General features: G+C 37.9%; 1 protein-coding gene across 9 annotated transcripts in view; it reads left to right on the forward strand.

Moving 5' to 3' along the window:
• Positions 1-2: 2 nt before the first annotated feature.
• LOC133623755 (regulator of G-protein signaling 6-like) overlaps positions 3-18,275 on the forward strand; it is a 214,244-nt gene continuing 195,971 nt past the window's right edge. For 2 of the 9 annotated variants that reach the window (XR_009817935.2, XM_061987121.2), the window contains exons 1-3: positions 3-138; positions 5,493-5,576; positions 15,538-15,861. Coding sequence is in view for 8 of the 9 variants with exons in the window: in XM_061987121.2 (XP_061843105.1) it covers positions 15,643-15,861 (219 nt within the window). In the remaining variant the exon portion in view is untranslated. Of the gene's footprint in view, positions 139-5,146; positions 5,206-5,470; positions 5,585-15,537; positions 15,862-18,275 lie in introns of those variants that run through there. The other 7 variants (XM_061987125.2, XM_061987124.2, XM_072916283.1 and 4 more) reach the window with 7 other exon arrangements.

Genomic DNA, 18,275 nt, shown 5'->3' on the forward strand with positions numbered 1-18,275 from the left:
CAGCCACGAGGGGGCGGGTGGGCACTCCTTCAGCTCATTATGTTGTGCTCTGCAGGTGTGTGTTTTGTTCTCCTTTGATGGACTGAATGACCTCTTGGACAAAATTGTACTTTGTTTCTGCTCAAGTTCTACTCAGCGGTGAGTCAACACATTGACTGTGTGTTTTTTTTTTTAACACTTCTAGATTTAGCAATATCCCGGTTGTATCCATTCAAAAGCCCTTGGAGCTAATTGCTAATTTAGCACGTCCCGCCATGGTGGCCAGTTTAAGTTTGTGTTTATATTTAAGGTCGTATTTATAAAAAGATTGTACTATTTAAGTTTATTTTGTAGCCAAAAAATGTTTCCAGACAATATAGTTTCTTAAGAATATCTGGTTTTTCGAAATGTTTGCCCATTTATTGTGTTTTAGTTACTTTTTCAAAAAATGCTTAAGCATCATTGTAGTTTTGAATGGGCTTCAAATAAATAACTAGTATGTCATAATATGTGGTATTGATTATTTATTGTAGTGTTGGTACCTTTACCAAATTTATTTCGATTTTGGAACTTTTCTAAATAAAGGGGACCACAAAAAAATGCATTATTGGCTTTATTGTAACAAAACATCTTAGGGTACATTAAACATGTTTCTTATTGCAAGTTTTTCCTTAAATAAAATAGTGAACATACTGGACAACTTGTCTTTTAGTAGTAAGTAAACAAACAAAGGCTTTTAATGTATCTGCTGACATATGCAGTAACATCCATCCATTTTCCAGAGGTGTGGACTCGAGTCACATGACTTGGACTCGAGTCAGACTCGAGTCATGAATTTGATGACTTTAGACTCGACTTGACAAAATGTAAAAAGACTTGCAACTCGACTTAGACTTTAACATCAATGACTTGTGACTTCACTTGGACTTGAGCCTTTTGAATTGACATGACTTGACATGACTTGCTACTTTCCCCAAAACCCAAAGATGAAAAAGTTATTCGGGAGCGCTCCGTATTTTTCATTGTGTACTTGTCTATCAGCGTTGTGTGTGTCAGCTGGTGTGGTCTCAGTACAACAGCCAATCAAATTAGATCTACTTTGTTTTCATCACACAGCATTCATCCAATCAAATTGCAGGACAACCAACGAAGAAGACATGTCCAAACCACACGCCAGTGAACAAAAAATGATACCTAAAATAATTTTGTTTGGGTATAAAAATTACGAGGTGGTCAACACAAAACGGTTTGCAGTATGCAACACATGCGGTTCGAAAATTACTGATGGAGAGGCAACAACTTCCAACTTCGTCCGGCATTTGAAGTTGCACAAAGAACGGTAAGTTTTGAATGTAAGATAACGTTTATTGGCTAAGTAATGTGACTTTTATTTGCTGTGTAGTTAAATCAGTGAGGCTGTAAACTCACTGCTAACGTTATAACGTTATTGCAAACACGGGAATCTGTTGCAGTTCACTACCTTATTCATACTTTTTGTTCAGTGATTTTTTTTAAGCAGGGTTACGTTAGTCAATATATCACACGTAACGTTAGACGGCGGTCAGCAGCACCGCGTATTTTAGCCACCTAAAAAAAGACTAAAATAAAGGTCAGTTAAAATGTATACTATATTATGAATATGTGTACCGTTTTAGCTAGCTTTCTGACATACTGTTGGTTGTTTACCTCAGTGGTCCCCAACCACCGGGCCGCGGCCCGTTACTGGTCCGTGGATCGATTGGTATCGGGCCGCACAAGAAATAATTTTTTTTTTTCTTCTTTTTTTAATTAAATCAACATAAAAAACACAAGATACACTTACAAGTAGTGCACCAACCCAAAACAACTCTCTCCCCCCTTTTGTTCTGGGCATTGAACATGAAGACTCTTCTTTCACTGTTCCGAGTGGCCATGAGAGTCTTGGCAGTGCCTGCCTCCAGTGCTCCAGTGGAGCGAGTTTTCAGCCATGGTGGCATCATACTACGCCCCCATCGTGCACAAATGACTGACAGACTCTTGGCTAATTTGGTCTTTTGCAAATGCAATGCAGCATAGGGCCCTGACATATAAAAAGTACAACTTTTTTGTTATGTTCACGTATATGTCATGTTTTTTCAATGTTAACACTTTTGTACAAATAAGTACATTTGCACTTTATTTTTCAATGTGTTTGTTCTGTAAAGGAATGAGTTAATGTTTAAAATGACTGGTTAATAGTGCTATTATAAAGTGCATCCATCCATCCATTTTCTACCGCTTATTCCCTTTGGGGTCGCGGGGGGCGCTGGAGCCTATCTCAGCTACAATCGGGCGGAAGGCGGGGTACACCCTGGACAATTCGCCACCTCATCGCAGGGCCAACACAGATAGACAGACAACATTCACACTCACGTTCACACACTAGGGACCATTTTTAGTGTTGCCAATTCCAAAGTCCGTAGAGCTAATTGCTAATTTAGCACGTCCCCTTCATCGTGGCCTGTTTAAGGTTGTATTTATAAAACGATCGTACTATTTAAGTTTATTTTGTAGTCTAACCTTTTTTCAGACAATATAGTTTCTTAAGAATATCTGTTTTTTTCTAAATTTTGCCCAGTTATTGTGTTTTGGTGACTTTTTCAAATAATGCTCAAGCATCATTGTAGTTTTGAATGGGCTTCAAATAAATAACTAGTATGTCATAATATGTGGTATTGACTATTTATTGTAGTGTTGGTACCTGTACCAAAATTATTTCGATTTTGGTACTTTTCTAAATAAAGGGGACCATAAAAAAAAATGCATTATTGGCTTTATTTTAACAAAAAATCTTAGGGTACATTTAAACATATGTTTCTTATTGCAAGTTTGTCCTTAAATAAAATAGTGAACATACTAGACAACTTGTCTTTTAGTAGTAAGTAAACAAACAAAGGCTCTTAATTTAGCTGCTGACGTAGGCAGTAACATCCATCCATTTTCTACCGCTTGTCCCTTTCGGGGTGGCGGGGTGTGCTGGAGCCCATCTCAGCTGTATTCGGGCGGAAGGCGGGGTACACCCTGGACAATTCGCCACCTCATCACAGGGCCAACACAGATAGACAGACAACATTCACACTCACGTTCACACAGTAGGGACCATTTTTAGTGTTGACAATTCCAAAGTCCGTAGAGCTAGTTGCTAATTTAGCACGTCCCCTTCATCGTGGCCTGTTTAAGGTTGTATTTATAAAACGATCGTACTATTTAAGTTTATTTTGTAGCCGAACCTTTTTCCAGACAATATAGTTTCTTAAGAATGTTTTTTCGAAATTTTGCCCATTTATTGTATTTTGGTGACTTTTTCAAATAATGCTCAAGCATCATTGTAGTTTTGAATGGGCTTCAAATAAATAACTAGTATGTCATAATATGTGGTATTGACTATTTATTGTAGTGTTGGTACCTGTACCAAAATTATTTCGATACTTTTCAGTACTTTTCTAAATAAAGGGGACCACAAAAAATTGCATTATTGGCTATATTTTAACAAAAAATCTTAGGGTACATTAAACATACAGTATGTTTCTTATTGCAAGTTTGTCCTAAATAAAATGGTGAAAATAATAGACAACTTGTCTTTTAGTAGTAAGTAAACAAACAAATGCTCCTAATTTAGCTGCTGACATATGCAGTAACATATTGTCATTTTCCATTCTATTATTTTCCATCCATTTTCTACCGCTTATTCTATTATTTTGTCAAAATTATTAAGGACAAGTGGTAGAAAATGAATTATTAATCTACTTGTTCATTTACTGTTAATATCTGCTTACTTTCTCTTTTAACATGTTCTATCTACACTTCTGTTAAAATGTAACAATCACTTATTCTTCTGTTGTTTGATACTTTACATTAGTTTTGGATGATACCACAAATTTGGGTATTGATCCGATACCAGGTCGTTACAGGATCATACATTGGTCATATTCAAAGTCCTCATGTGACGGACCAGTACTTTTCAGAGGCGGTATAGTACCGAATATGATTCATTAGTATCGCGGTAATATACTAATACCTGTATACCGTACAACCCTAATTTATTGTATGATAAAATAGTTATGTTTGTTCATGACAGGAACAAAATATTAACTGGTAGTGTATATTTTGTTGTTTGCTTATTTGGTGGTAGTAAATATCGAACACTTCTTTCCACTGTGGACCTATCAACCGATTTCTGTTTTTTAAGTATATTGCTGATTTGAGTTTAACACTGTTCTAACACAATGAATAATCCTGATTTTAATATTGATACAAATAATGGTGATTATTGTTTTGGCCAAATGCTAAGGTTTGTCACTTTGTCAATGTGTACTGTACGCGTTAAGTGTGGAAAGAAGTCACCCACTGTTAGTATGGTAGATTACTTTCTATTTAAACAGTGGGCATGCACTCCCTACATATTCACACATTTTTCACCATTTTTTTTAATAATAATAAAAAAAACTACAGGGGAAAGAGTGCTGCAGCTATTAATCCAGCAAAGGGGACCTTTACGCAAGTCAATTCAATCATTTTCCAACGAGTAGACACAAGTACAATACTGTTTTCTAGGCCAAGGACCCCCAATCTGATAGAGAGAAGAAGTGGGGACCCAACATGTATGTATCTTGTTTGAAATTAAAATTGTATTTTATATTAAACTAGTCCTAAAGGTACCTTTTTTATTGTGCAATCCTAACGATACTCAAATAACAGTATCGTGCCACTAATCGATCGGTGGCAATTAGTGCGCTAATCACTTAGTTTAGCTGATGGAAGAGCTAGCTTCCGCAGCTAGTGGGTCCATGACGATGACTTCTGTTTTGTTTGATCAGCCGTTTGGAAACAATTAAGGTATGTAAAAAAAAAAAATCTGTGTAAATAACTAATTTCACAACTTATATATCTGCGGCGTATAGTCTAGTACGGCTAATACCTATACATGGGAAAAATATACATTTTTTCATAAAAATTTAGTGGGCGCGGCTTATATCCCGGTGCGCTCAATAGCTTGGAAAATACGTTGTTTCTTAATGCTTAAAGCTCAATTGTATTCATTAGTGTTCTTTGCAATTAGCACAGAGGTCAAAGTGGGGTCTTGCATGACTCCAGTTTCATTTGTCTTTAAGACGGCTTTTTCCACCAAATCCATCAACCTGCCTCTTGCCCAGAGTCAGCAGGGATAGGCTCCAGCACATCCCCTGACCTAACCTGAAGGAATAAAGGGTATAGCAAACTAATAAGTGGATACAATTACACTTTTGATTGTTCTCTTTATATTTGGTCCTGATGACACATTAACTAAACAAACTCACCTATTTTTTGCTTAAAGTCTCTCTATCTCTCTCTCCCTCTCTCTCTCTCTCATACATACACAACACAACACAACACACACACACACACACACACACACACACACACACACACACGTGCGCACACACTCTCAATCTCTCTCTCTCCCCACTTGCTTTCTCATACCTCCCTCACTCAGACACTCACACTTTCTCTTTCAGCGTTGCCGTGTCTTTGGAAGGTCTGCCTAGCTTTTTTGTTTTTTACACACTGGCTGCATGCGAGGAGAGGACGTCCGTGCTGAGGTAAGAAGGTGACTGATACACCTTTCTTCTTTCCATTCACCATCCTAATACTGCAGTAGAACTTGGAAGCGACAGAGTGCTTGTTTTTCCCCCCAATGGTGTGTGTGTGTGTGTGGTACGTCCGTGTGCAGATGTTTGATCTCACCTGGGCTTTCAGCTCACAAGATGCTTTGTCAAGTGTTTCCGTGCTTGTGTCAAACGGTGACGCCAATTATGCACACTATTATTCTGTGTCTACATTAACATGCATGCTCAATTTGTGTTTGTGTTTTGTGTGTCAGGAAGTCTAAATTAAGGCTGTAGTTCGTGGGACTTTGTGTTTACCAACTGGTTCTCAGAAGTTGGAGAGACCACCGACTGATGTTAGAGATGTGTATGTGTGTCAATGTGGTTTGGTACCATCCAGGACATACTTGAGATAGAAACTCACTTATCAGTCTCTTCTTTTTGGACGATTTAGTATAGAGAAAAGGGTTAAAGTACCCCTCACTACTTCCAAATCTAGAGTGTGTAACTTACTCATTGCAGTAAACATCCATCAGGTCAGGTTCCAGGATGGTGCTTTTTATTTTAGAACAGTATTTCACTTTTACAAATCATGGGATTGGTAATAATCTGTTCCAGAGTCAAGCTGTCACCATAAACACTCTATAATTTTCAACAATTTTAGTAAGTATGAGGTCTCACAATAGTTTATTCAATACTTGTTTGCCCAAATCTTACCGTGATGCTGGAATGTAGACCCTTTAAAAGTGCTTTTACTTTGGGGTAATATGCTGTTGTGTGTCTGTTAGAGGTGGGAATCTTTGGGTTCCAAAGATTCGATCCCATAAAAACAATTTTTTTTGGTAAAAAAAAATCAGGGATTTAATTTTGGGCCATTTCGCCTAGGTTAGAAAAGCTCCTTCTGGTTGCATTACGATGACCTAAAAACATATTCTAAAAAATTGATACAAAAAGGTATTATTCTTTAAAACTTTTGAAAATCATGTATTATATAGAATTGGGATAAATAATAATCGTGATTCGAATTGTAATCGATTTGTTTGTGCACCCCTAGTGTCTGTAGCTGTAATGCTAATAAGATGCAACAATATGAACATCTCATATCACGGTCAGTGTGACCAAAATTGTCACGTTTATCATTATCACAGTATTGTTGAATGTTTTTAAACAGTTCTTATATTGTACACACACACTGAAAACTTAACAGTTTCATTTAAAAAAGTATATTAAATAGACAAGGGATGTAACGATAAATTGTATTAATGATACCCGAGAGGGACAAGCGGTAAACAATGGATGGATGGATGGATATCAGTAGTAAAACTTCCGACAGTTAGTATTACCGTTTTAAATTAAAATGACCAAAAAAAAACTTATATCTGCACATTCCTGACAGACTGGCTGGTTCTCCGTCACTAGCTAAAATGCTAACATGGAAACGAAAGATTATCGTCTTTCCCCATTAAAAAAACATTCTCCAATCTCAACGTATATAAAACGCATCACTGTCTGAGCAACCAAGCTATTCAACTGTGCACATTGAACCCACAAGATAAGTGATCATTTTAAACTCAGAGCAATACGAGACCAAGGTGTTCAAGGACTGCTGAACAGTGTAGGACCCCACAATGCCTGCCAGAAATAAGATTATATTTGTTATGCACTTTTCACTTTAATAAATCTTAAAGTGCTCCAGTACAAACCAATATTTAAAACAACTAAAGCTTAGCTATTAATAGCAACCTGAAAAAAACAACTTTTCTTACCTATTGGTCCCTGCTTTAGGTGTATTTGGGATCTGAATAAATCCCCAACATTTGAAATCAAACTATGAAGGCATGACAGAGATATTTATAAAACAATCTTGCCTTCCTTTATACTTCCTCTAAACGAGCCGTTTGGAAGTTGCACAATTCAACGTTTTTCCAATATTCTAATATCTCCATATATGGTAAAGTTTTACCTGAAGAGCGTTGCGCGAGTCTGCCATTGTAGCCCGACGTCGTAGTCAATACATTCCATATTTATCTCTATCCTCTCGTTGTGGGGCAGACTGGCTCGTACATGCACATGCATGCTCGGCTATTGCCATTTCTAATGTAAAGTAGCGTACACTTTGAACTTATATCTGTCAGTAGACTCGCTAAACGCTATGACAAAGATGACTGCGAGAAGATGCAGTCGAAGTGGAGGCACAGAAATAAGACCCGCCCACAAAACGGCGCATCCCGAATAGACAGCCAGAAAACGGTCTGCCAAACATAATCAATGCAACATTTAGACTAAAGAACCACCATTACATGTTTTGTAGACCAATAGGAAGTGTTTTAAACGTAGAAAAAATTCATTTGACCCATTTTAAAAAAGATCAAATACTAAGACAAAACATGCAGAATAGTGGGTTTTCAAACAGTATTTCTATTTCAGTTTATAAAAAGAAAAATAACTTAAGTACTTTGTGCGCACATTCAGTAATACCGCGATAATAATAACCGTGATTATTTCGGTCACGATAACCGTGATATGTAATTTTCATATTGTTACATCCCTAAATAAACACATAATACACTTGCTCGGTAAAAAAAACAATATTTTTGACTCTTTAAATATGTTCATCTTCTTCTGTTTTCATTTGTAAAGGTTTTAGACAAGGGTTGCTCGTCCGGTTTGTGCGATGTCATGTGGGTTTACTTCCTGTTGTAAAAACTCTGTCATATTCCTCTGAGTATTGATGATCAATCTGTGCTTAGTTGCTCAGACAGTAATGTATTCCTGTAAGTTTAGATTGGGGTATGTCGTATCTTAATAGGGAAATACGTTAATGTCTCTTGTTTTCATGTTAGCACCGTTTTAAATTAAAATGACCAAAAAAAACTGATAACTGCACATTCCTTACAGACTGGCTGGTTCTCCGTCACTAGCTTAAATGCTAACATGGAAACAAAAGATTATCGTCTTTCCCCATTAAAAAAACATTCTCCAATCTCAACGTATATAAAACGCATCACTGGCTAGCTAGCCATCTTATAGTGTGCTAGCTTGCTTTTACATAAATATGCGTTATCAGTGGTCCTGAGTTAATCAAAGTGCGGTTATCAAGGTTTTCAGATAATTTTCATTTAAAACAGTAATAAACTCTTGTGCTTTATTTTGTGAATGCTCTAAAGCATTCACACATATGATTCTACACCACAAATTAATCTATCATTATAGATGACTAAAGTTAGCTAACAATAGCATGCTATAATGCTAACAATAGAATGCTAACTTTTTTGACTAATTTTGCAACTGTTTAGTAACCCTGAGTCATATAACTTGGTACTTGACTTACGCTAAATTTTTAAACAATTTTTCCGCTGTACACCTCAATCATATAACATGGTTTGTGACATATGGTAATTGTTACCATGTTATTCTTAGCATGCTAACAATAACATGTGTATTGTTAGCATGCTAACAATACACATGCAATGTTTTTTTGCTCATTTTGCGATCGTTTACCCCAGAGTCATATAGAATGGAATTGGGGGCGTTATGGTATTTTTGTTGTTGTTGTTGTTGTTTTTTTGTCATAAATAAATACAATCATGTGTGCTTACGGACTGTATCCCTGCAGACTGTATTGATCTATATTGATATATAATGTAGGAACCAGAAATATTAATAACAGAAAGAAACAACCTTTTTGTGCGAATGAGTGTAAATAGGGGAGGGAGGTTTTTTGGGTTGGTGCACTAATTGTAAGTGTATCTTGTGTTTTTTATGTTTTAATTAAAAAATAAAATATATATATATATATATTTTAATTTATTTTTTATTTATTGTGCGGCCCGGTACCAATAGATCCACGGACCGGTACTGGGCCGCGGCCCGGAGGTTGGGGACCACTGGTCTAAGGGACATTTTAGTGAGGGTTTGACGAATACAGAATTAGCCACAAAACCATCAAAAGATAATTCCACCGTATAGAATCATAATGGCGCCACATGTGTGTTTGTCACCCTCCATGAACCAGAAAGTAGTTTGCTAAGTACTACTACCAACCAGATGGGCAAAGTCACATAAAAGCAATTTCTAAAACAAGGCTACCGTAGAGGCGCCTTGGTCGAGGCCCCCCCAATGGAATTCTGAACAATGACACTATCAAGTCGTTACAATATGAACCTTTTTTCCCCCCTTCATCCTTGCGGCGCCCTCTGGAGAATGGCACCCTGGGCAACTGTCCATATGGCCCATATTTAAAAGCGCCACTGGGCTACCGTATATATGTATATTAAAAAAAAACCATCAGGGTATTCTCCTGGCGGCTGCTGGGTAAGGTTGCAGTCTTCATAAAAGATGCTACAAGAAGTGCCGCGCCGCGTGAGTCGGCTGCCTTCACAGCCGCCGGGTGAGAAATATGAAGGTTGTTCCCAAAACTGTCATCTCAAAGTGCACTCTGAGGTGATGGAACAATAATCTGCACGACGGCAAATAAAACATGATTAAATGACCAGTTTATTGCCGCGTAGACTCCTTGAAATGTCATATATTTATGAAAAGTCTCTTCTTCAGCGCTCCAAAGTCAAAAGATGACATCTTTAAACACATATTGAAGTAGCTCCCGATGAATCTTAATGTCTCGCCGCCGTTTCCCAGCCTAAAGCAATTGCAAGGCTGAGACGCTCCTGACCGAGTCACTATGGCTGCCTAGACTCTGGTACTCAACCTGGACATTTCATTTGTATGCATAAGCAGGCGGCAGGGAGCCGTGCCGGCCGCATCGATCCCACTTCAGGTGGGCTGCATGTGCCATTGCGGACGTGGAGTCACGCAGGAGTCAACTTGTGCAGAAAGCTGGGCAATAAAACGGCATCTATATATATTCCCAGCTTTTACAGTATTCATGATTTTTCAAAATATTGGAAATAGCTTCTTTCTACTCCTTTTTGGACATGTTGTAAAGAGAAATGAAAATGTGAAATACGTGATGTCATATTGAAACTGTATACATGTTCGAAATAGACTTTAACCTACCAATATGTCAGGGTTGCTCACGAGGAAACCTTACAATGTATCACATTCATAAATTCATCATAATTATCCCCTCAATTCCCCCCAAAATGGATTAACTCGCTGGAATAAAAAAGACAATATAACATACATCCATAAACATGGATGCATATGAAAAAGTGCAATATATTTATCTGTACAGTAACCTTATTTATTTATATATGCACCTTATTGCTTTTTAATCCTGCACTACCATGAGCTACTGAAACCAAATTTCGTTCTTATCTGTACTGTAAAGTTCAAATTTGAATGACAATAAAAAGGAAGTCTAAGTCTGAGTCTATAAATTCAATATTGATTAGCTTGCAAGTATATGTGAAGTAGGAAAATGCCATATATTTACCAATTTCCAGAAGATTTCCCATATTTTAGGATTGCAAATGTTGATGCTTTTCTTAGACAAGCGTAATAAAGGTGTTTGTGAAATGCCCTGATGTTATGTTGCTACTTATCCGTTTCCTAAAAGTAATGTTAAAACAACTTAGTCTTGTCCAGCTGTTTACTGACATACTGTATACTATTCATGTTTGATAAACTTTTATTGCAAATATCGGTTGTCGGCCTCCTTGACTAGTAACAATCGGCCCTGAAAAACCATATCAATCTATCTTTAAACAGTATCAACTATCAAGTTTGGTTGCGCCATCTTGTTGTCTTGCGGTTGATTCTTTGCATGGAGTGAGAAGAGAAAGTAAAAATGAGTGCTTTAGATTGGGGATGTGGTCTTTAAATGATGCAAGGCGCTCATCCCCACCAAGACCGGTAATACCTTAGCCGCGCTCACCCTTTAGAGCACAGCTCCAACTTCCTTGCACTAAATGTGCAGTAAATAGTTATTCTCGGGTTTCTCTTTTACATTTTCACACTTTGCACTATTTTGTTACACTTTATTAAACATTTCTTACATATTCTTTATTTTTGCAACTTAATTTTAAGAGCTGATTGATTAGTGTTCAATGGGATTTCAAAATTGTGACTGTTTTCCATGCTAGTGTTGATATTTCCTTTCCTTTCTGCCTTGATAGCTGAGGGGATTATATTCTAAGGTTACATTTTACATAAACATGTTTACATTTAATATATTTTCCTCTTGGTCCTTATTTTGTTTTAATCATAAGAAATATCAATAATTATGGATCTTGATACAGTTTTCAGCCATATTGCCCAGCCCTACTTGTGCATGTTGAAGGAATCAAATCCATCGACAGGCTTACAACATTAGGTGCACCTGCACATCTAATGAATTCAGTGTCAGTCAAAAGTGAGCATTAGAATATTTCATACACATATTTATACTTGATCTCATTAGATTGTGCACCTAAACTCAGTGATGCCCAAACCGCTAATGAGCGTATTGACTAAAAGTAGATGGCATGGAACTAAATACCTCACAGTCCTGGCCTGACATGCACATTTTGACACACGCCATGTGTAACTATCTGACACTGAGGAAAGTGGAGTCAGTACATTGCAAAGTCGGGCTGGGCGATATGGCGGAAAATTGTATCACGATATAAGTGTTTTATACGTAAGAAGTGTTTAATAAAGTGTAGCAAAATAGTGGAAAGTGTGAAACTGTAAACATAGAGAAACCTGACAACTATTTTCTACAGGGATAGTGCCAGGAAAGGGTGAGCACAGCTAAGGTGGTGTGGTATTTTTGGGCTTGGTGGAGACGAGTACCGTGCATCATTTATAGACCACATTGGTCTGACTACGGTGCGTTTTAAAATAAAAAAATAAAAACTGCTATACTGTCTTAAAGTGACTTTTCCATATCTATCCATCCATCCACGTATCCATCCATATAGAAAAGAAAGAAAGAAGAAAATAAGTAGTTTTTAATGCCATCAAAATGTCTAAGAAGATTTTGATGCATTAATATTAGGGATGTAATGATATCAAAATTTTATATCACGGTTATCGTGACCGAAATGATCCCGTCAATTTGTCGTGGAAATGGTATGATTTTGTGGTCTATTGTGTTTAACATGAGACCATTGAAGTGCTTGTTGGGTAATTGGGTTGTGTATAGTGATGATGACTCGATGATCAATACAGTATAACAATACAGCCAGGTACTTTGTGCTCATGAGACAAATAGTGATACTGCACATGCTGGGCCGCCCCTGGCAAAGTTGGGGTCAATTTATTTTCACATTTTCTTATTTATGTGAAACACTTTTATACTTTTTTTTTTTTACCATCAAACTCAAATGAAATAAATTGTAAATGTTTTTTTTTGCGAGAAATAGCAAATTTAACATTGTTAAAACATATTTGCAAACCTTTCAGTGACAGTTTCAACATTATATTCTTATCAGTGACAAAGCAGGAGGGGGCTAGGAATGCGTTCATATGAAGTGCCCTGTCATTCATTGATATTTTACATGCGCTTCTTCACACTAAACGGGCCCCCCACGGATCATTGGGCCCTACGGCCAGCGCGTGATCTGCGTATAGGGAGGTGTGACCTTGTGCACATGGCACCTTTTGTGTAAGTAACATTTTACTGTTATGTTCGTTAACTTGCACACGATCACTCCAGTATAAATAAAGTTGATTTGATTTGATTTGATATCGACAATATCTATCTTTTTGCACCTAAGAGGTCATCATTATTTCTACTCTTATTGTGTTTACACGCTACACATGTGTGAATCGATGCAGTAGTATGTGAGACAACTAACATGGAGCCATATACACACAATATCATTCTGCCTGACGGTACCTTACTGGATCGATGTGTCCAACAGAAATGCTATTAATTTTTTGTGCTTCTTCACAATTGCAATTTTAATGGAACTTCTTTGGACATCCAGAAATCTGGTGTGAATGACAGCAACTGATTTTAATTAGAAAAAGTTGTTGTAGGTCCACCAGATGGTGCTCTGTTGAAAAAAAACAAAACCCTTTATTATTGGAGTAATTCAATTGTGATATTGAGGTATACCACCACTGCTGGTTTTAGAGAAATGCCCTTTTTTTTTTTTTACAGAGCATCCAAAAAGTATTCAGTGCTTCACTTTTTCCACATTCTGTTATGTTCCAGACTTTTTCCAAAATGGAATACAATATTTTTTGTCCACAAAATTCTACACACAATACCCCATTATGACAATGTGAAAATATATTTTTAAACACTTTGCAAATATATTGGAAATGTAAAAATCCCATGTATATAAGTATTCACATCCTTTGCTCAAAACTTTTGTCGATGCACCTTTGGCAGCAATTACAGCCTCATGTCCTTTTGAATACGATGCCACAAGCTTGGCACACCTATCTTTGGGCGGTTTCGCCCATTCCTCTTTGCAGCACCTCTCATGCTTCATCGAATTGGGTGGGAAGCATTAGTTTTCATCCCGGATGTCTCTGTACATTGCTGCTTTTCACATTGTTGTTATGGGGTATTGTGTGTAGAATTTTGAGGACGAAAATGTATTTATTCTGTTTTGGAATAAGGCTGTAACACAGGGGTAGAGAACCTATGGCTCTCGAGCCAGATGTGGCTATTTTGATGACCGCATCTGGCTCTCAGATAAAACTTAGCTGACATTGCTTAACACGATAAGTAATTAATAATTCTGCTGGTAATCACAGTGTTAAAAATAACGTTCAAAATATAAAACATTCTCATGCATTTTAATCCATCCATCCGTTTTCTACTGAACCTGTTCAAGAAGTTGCATTAATGGTAGAAAGTATTTGATTTATTATTGGTTAGCTTCAGAATAAATATGTTATTAAAAATAACAAGAGACTTATTATACTCTAAAAATGTTGGTCTTACTTAAAAATGCACACATTTAGTTGTATTCAGTGTTAAAAAATATTATATGGCTCTCACGGAAATACATTTTAAAATATTTGGCTTTAATGGCTCTCTAAGCCAAAAAGGTTCCCGACCCCTGCTGTAACATAAGAAAAGGCGGAAAGTTCTCAGAATCCCATGCAGCCCTGACTCTTCCGGGCTACATTATACACCCCTGCTACCACCAAACCCCGCCCCCACCCCCCCTCTGTGCGTCGGTTGAGGTGGGCGGGGTTTTGTAGCGGGGGTGTATAATGTAGCCCGGAAGAGTTAGGGCTGCATGGGATTCTGGGTATTTGTTCTGTTGTGTTTATGTTGTGTTACGGTGCAGATGTTCTCCCGAAATGTGTTTGTCATTCTTGTTTGGTGTGGGTTCACAGTGTGGCGCATTATTAGTAAGAGTGTTAAAGTTTTTTATACCGCCACCGTCAGTGTAACCTGTGTGGTTGTTGACCAAGTATGCCTTGCTGTCACTTACGTGAGAAAGCAGAAGTCCCATACAACGTGTGGCTGGGCCGGCACGCTGGTTGTAGTGGGCGCTAAATGCTGTACCATCACGGCACGTTCGAGAGAATAGATTCCCTGAAATTCGTAGTCTGCCCGAAAAATCGGGAGGGTATTAAGTATGACGCTGTCAAGCGCCATTCATATAAAACTTGCGGGCCGCACTAACGTTCAATTTTCATATTAAGGTGTGGGCCGCGTGTCTGAGACCCTTGGTTTATACATAGCACAAAGCAAAAAAAAACTTTGTATGCAGTGTTATTTCATTTTAAATTTCAAAAGATTTATGTGGCTCCCATTGTTTCCTTAATTTGTGAAACTGATCAAAATGGCTCTTTGAGTGGTAAAGGTTGCCGACCCCTGGCCCAGCCCTATGTGACGTACCACATTTTAACTTATGTGCTTGTTTCGTAATAATCTAATACCGTAACCCCAGATGATTATTTGACGATAAATAATAAAGGTAACACATTGTTTTTTAATGAAAGAATGTGCAGGAGTTACTTGAAGTCACCAAATCTGGTTTCTTGTCCTATAAAGAGTTGCACACGTCTAAAAATACCATCGTCTGATTCATCCCTTCAGCAGCATCTGAGCCCTGATGTAAGAGCGTTGAAGAGCGAGAGTTGAGACGCTTGTAAAGAAGAGAGGATAACTTCACACCAGAGGAGAGGGTGGGACTGAAAAGAGATGGCTGAAGCACCGCAGCAGGGACAGCAGCAGGAAGAAGAGGAGGAGCAGCTGAGTGAGGAGCAGCTGAGCTCCTCTGGGTCTACAGATGCTGATGATGAGGTGGAAGACCTGAAAGAGGATGTCCAGACGGCCCCGACCAGACCGCTGCTGTCCATGAGGTCTATGAGCATTGTGGATCCGGATGACGACTCGCCGAACATGATCGTCTACAGAAAAGTAAGACTAATCTTTGCGTTGGATTATTGTGCTTCTGATGCCTCACAGTCGGAGACATTCAACTATTTCATACTGTATTCTGCCAAGTTGTGACAAAGATTGTCTTCTGATGTATGGGTATTATTTGGTGGAGTATTTCTATTTATACCTCAACCTACGAGGTTTTCTGTTTGTGTGGGTTTTTTTGTATGCAACTTATTGACTCTTCAGTTTGGGTACATCAACCTGCATTTGTTTTCTCAAGTGTACTTTTACCTACAACAATGTTACCTTTCATCAATTTTACCCAAAGTTACTTGGTGACCCAAAATGGTTCTCATGTCAGCTTTGATCGGGTTACCAATTCAACTATTGCACTGACCATCAACCAGGCTTTCCATTTCTGGTATGCGTTTTGCTTTTTTTTCCACTTATTTATACAGTAAGAAGGGGATTCATATGGCCCCATTCGTGGTGGTTTACCTGACACATGAAATGTGACGAATTTGGAGGGTGAACGATCCACTTACTGTCAGATGGCAGTAAAGTGTTGAATAGCTCAAAATGTGTTCTGAGGCAATTCCAACTTTGACCACAGCCTCAGTTGCTATGTAGAGTGGCGCTTTCCATCATGTTCAGCAGACTGCATTGCAAAATTATTTACCTCGTCTGATGCAAGATCCACACAAATGGGGCCGCATGAATCCCTTCCCTACTGTATATCGGATTTAAAGGACACATTTCATCCAGATGACTGATATTTCACGTACACTCCTGAAAATGAATCTGCAGTCATATCCCATATCAGTTTTTTGAGTCTGTCTGTCTGTCTGTCTGTCTGTCTGTCTGTCTGTCTGTCTGTCTGTCTGTCTGTCTGTCTGTCAGTCAACCCTTTTTTTTTTTAACAACAACAGAATTACATCAACAGATACAATATATACATTGTATTTTAAAATAATTAGTAAATAGTAACCACTGCTTAAGTAGTCGCCCTTTCATCGCAATGCTCGCGCAGCCACACCCCGCTCCCGTTTTCTCCCTCCTGCAGTGCTGGTCGCTCGTGCAGTATGTTTCTTCTGCTTACCTGTCAAAACTTCTGGTTTTTTTGGCTGTGAAATCCAGTTTTTGTCCTTCATTCCCGTCGTCTTCCCGGTCCCATTTGGTTTCTTTCCACTACTGTAGTGATGGAGTCGTTTAACAAGCCTCCGTCCGTGACGCTCGGAGTGTGGGCTCACTAATTGAGCGCCACAAGTTTCATGTTCTGTGATTCAATCAAATAACCGAGCGACAGAGATGGATGGACAAGAAGATGACAGAAGAAAAGATATCTCTGCCAAAAATCAAAATTTTGTGTAAATATTTTGACAAAGACATTATTTTAGTAAAGAAGAACAGGCAGCAGCTCACACATTCTCATACTTTCTGTAACATCCAGGAGAAAATGTCAGCCAGCTTATAAAAAATATGTCTCACCTATAAGCTACGTGAAGGGGTTCTGTATTGTTTTTAATTCACATATTTGCAATATTTCACGGGGAAACCTTACAATGTGTTAAATCCATAAACTGCCATCAAATTGTATAAATAACATTCAGTAATTCAGTAAGAAATCCTATATTTTTACCAATTTTCCCAGAATTTTTTTAAATTCAAATTATGCTCCCCTTAGACACATTTAGTAAAGATGTTTTTTTGGTGCTAAATGATTCACAACATTAGCTTCGCGTAAAACTAAAAATATTGTTTAAAAACAACTTAAAACCTTATCCAGCTGTTTAGTGAATACTATTCATGTTTAAATAACGTTTACAGCAAATTAATATCGGCTCCAAATATTGGTTATCAGCCTCCTTGACTACTAATAATCGGTATTGGTATCGGCCCTGGAAAAAACATATTGGTCGATCTCTGCTTGTAGCGCCCCCTTTCTATCGCCAGACTCGATATGCCGACCCTTCTTGGTGTGACGTCATCTACAGCAGTGTTTTTCAACCTTTTTTGAGCCAAGGCAACATTTTCTGCGTTGAAAAAATGCGGAGACACACCACTAGCAGAAATAATTAAAAAACGAAACTCAGTTGACAGTAAAAAGTCGTTGTCACGATTGTTGGATATGACTTTTAAACCATAACCAAGCTTGCATCACTATAGCTCTTGTCTCAAAGTAGGTGTGCTGTCACCACCTGTCACATCACACCCTGACTTATTTGGACTTTTTTGCTGTTTTCCTGTGTGTAGTGTTTTAGTTCTTCTCTTGCGCTTCTATTTTGGTGGCTTTTTCTCTTTTTTTTGGTATTTTCCTGTAGCAGTTTCATGTCTTCCTTTTGAGCGATATTTCCCGCATCTACTTTGTTTTAGCAATCAAGAATATTTCAGTTGTTTTTATCCTTCTTTGTGTGGACATTGTTGATTGTCATGTCATGTTCAGATGTACA

This window comes from Nerophis lumbriciformis, linkage group LG26, assembly GCF_033978685.3.
Source record: "Nerophis lumbriciformis linkage group LG26, RoL_Nlum_v2.1, whole genome shotgun sequence".
In the NCBI taxonomy this organism is placed as follows: Eukaryota; Metazoa; Chordata; class Actinopteri; order Syngnathiformes; family Syngnathidae; genus Nerophis; species Nerophis lumbriciformis.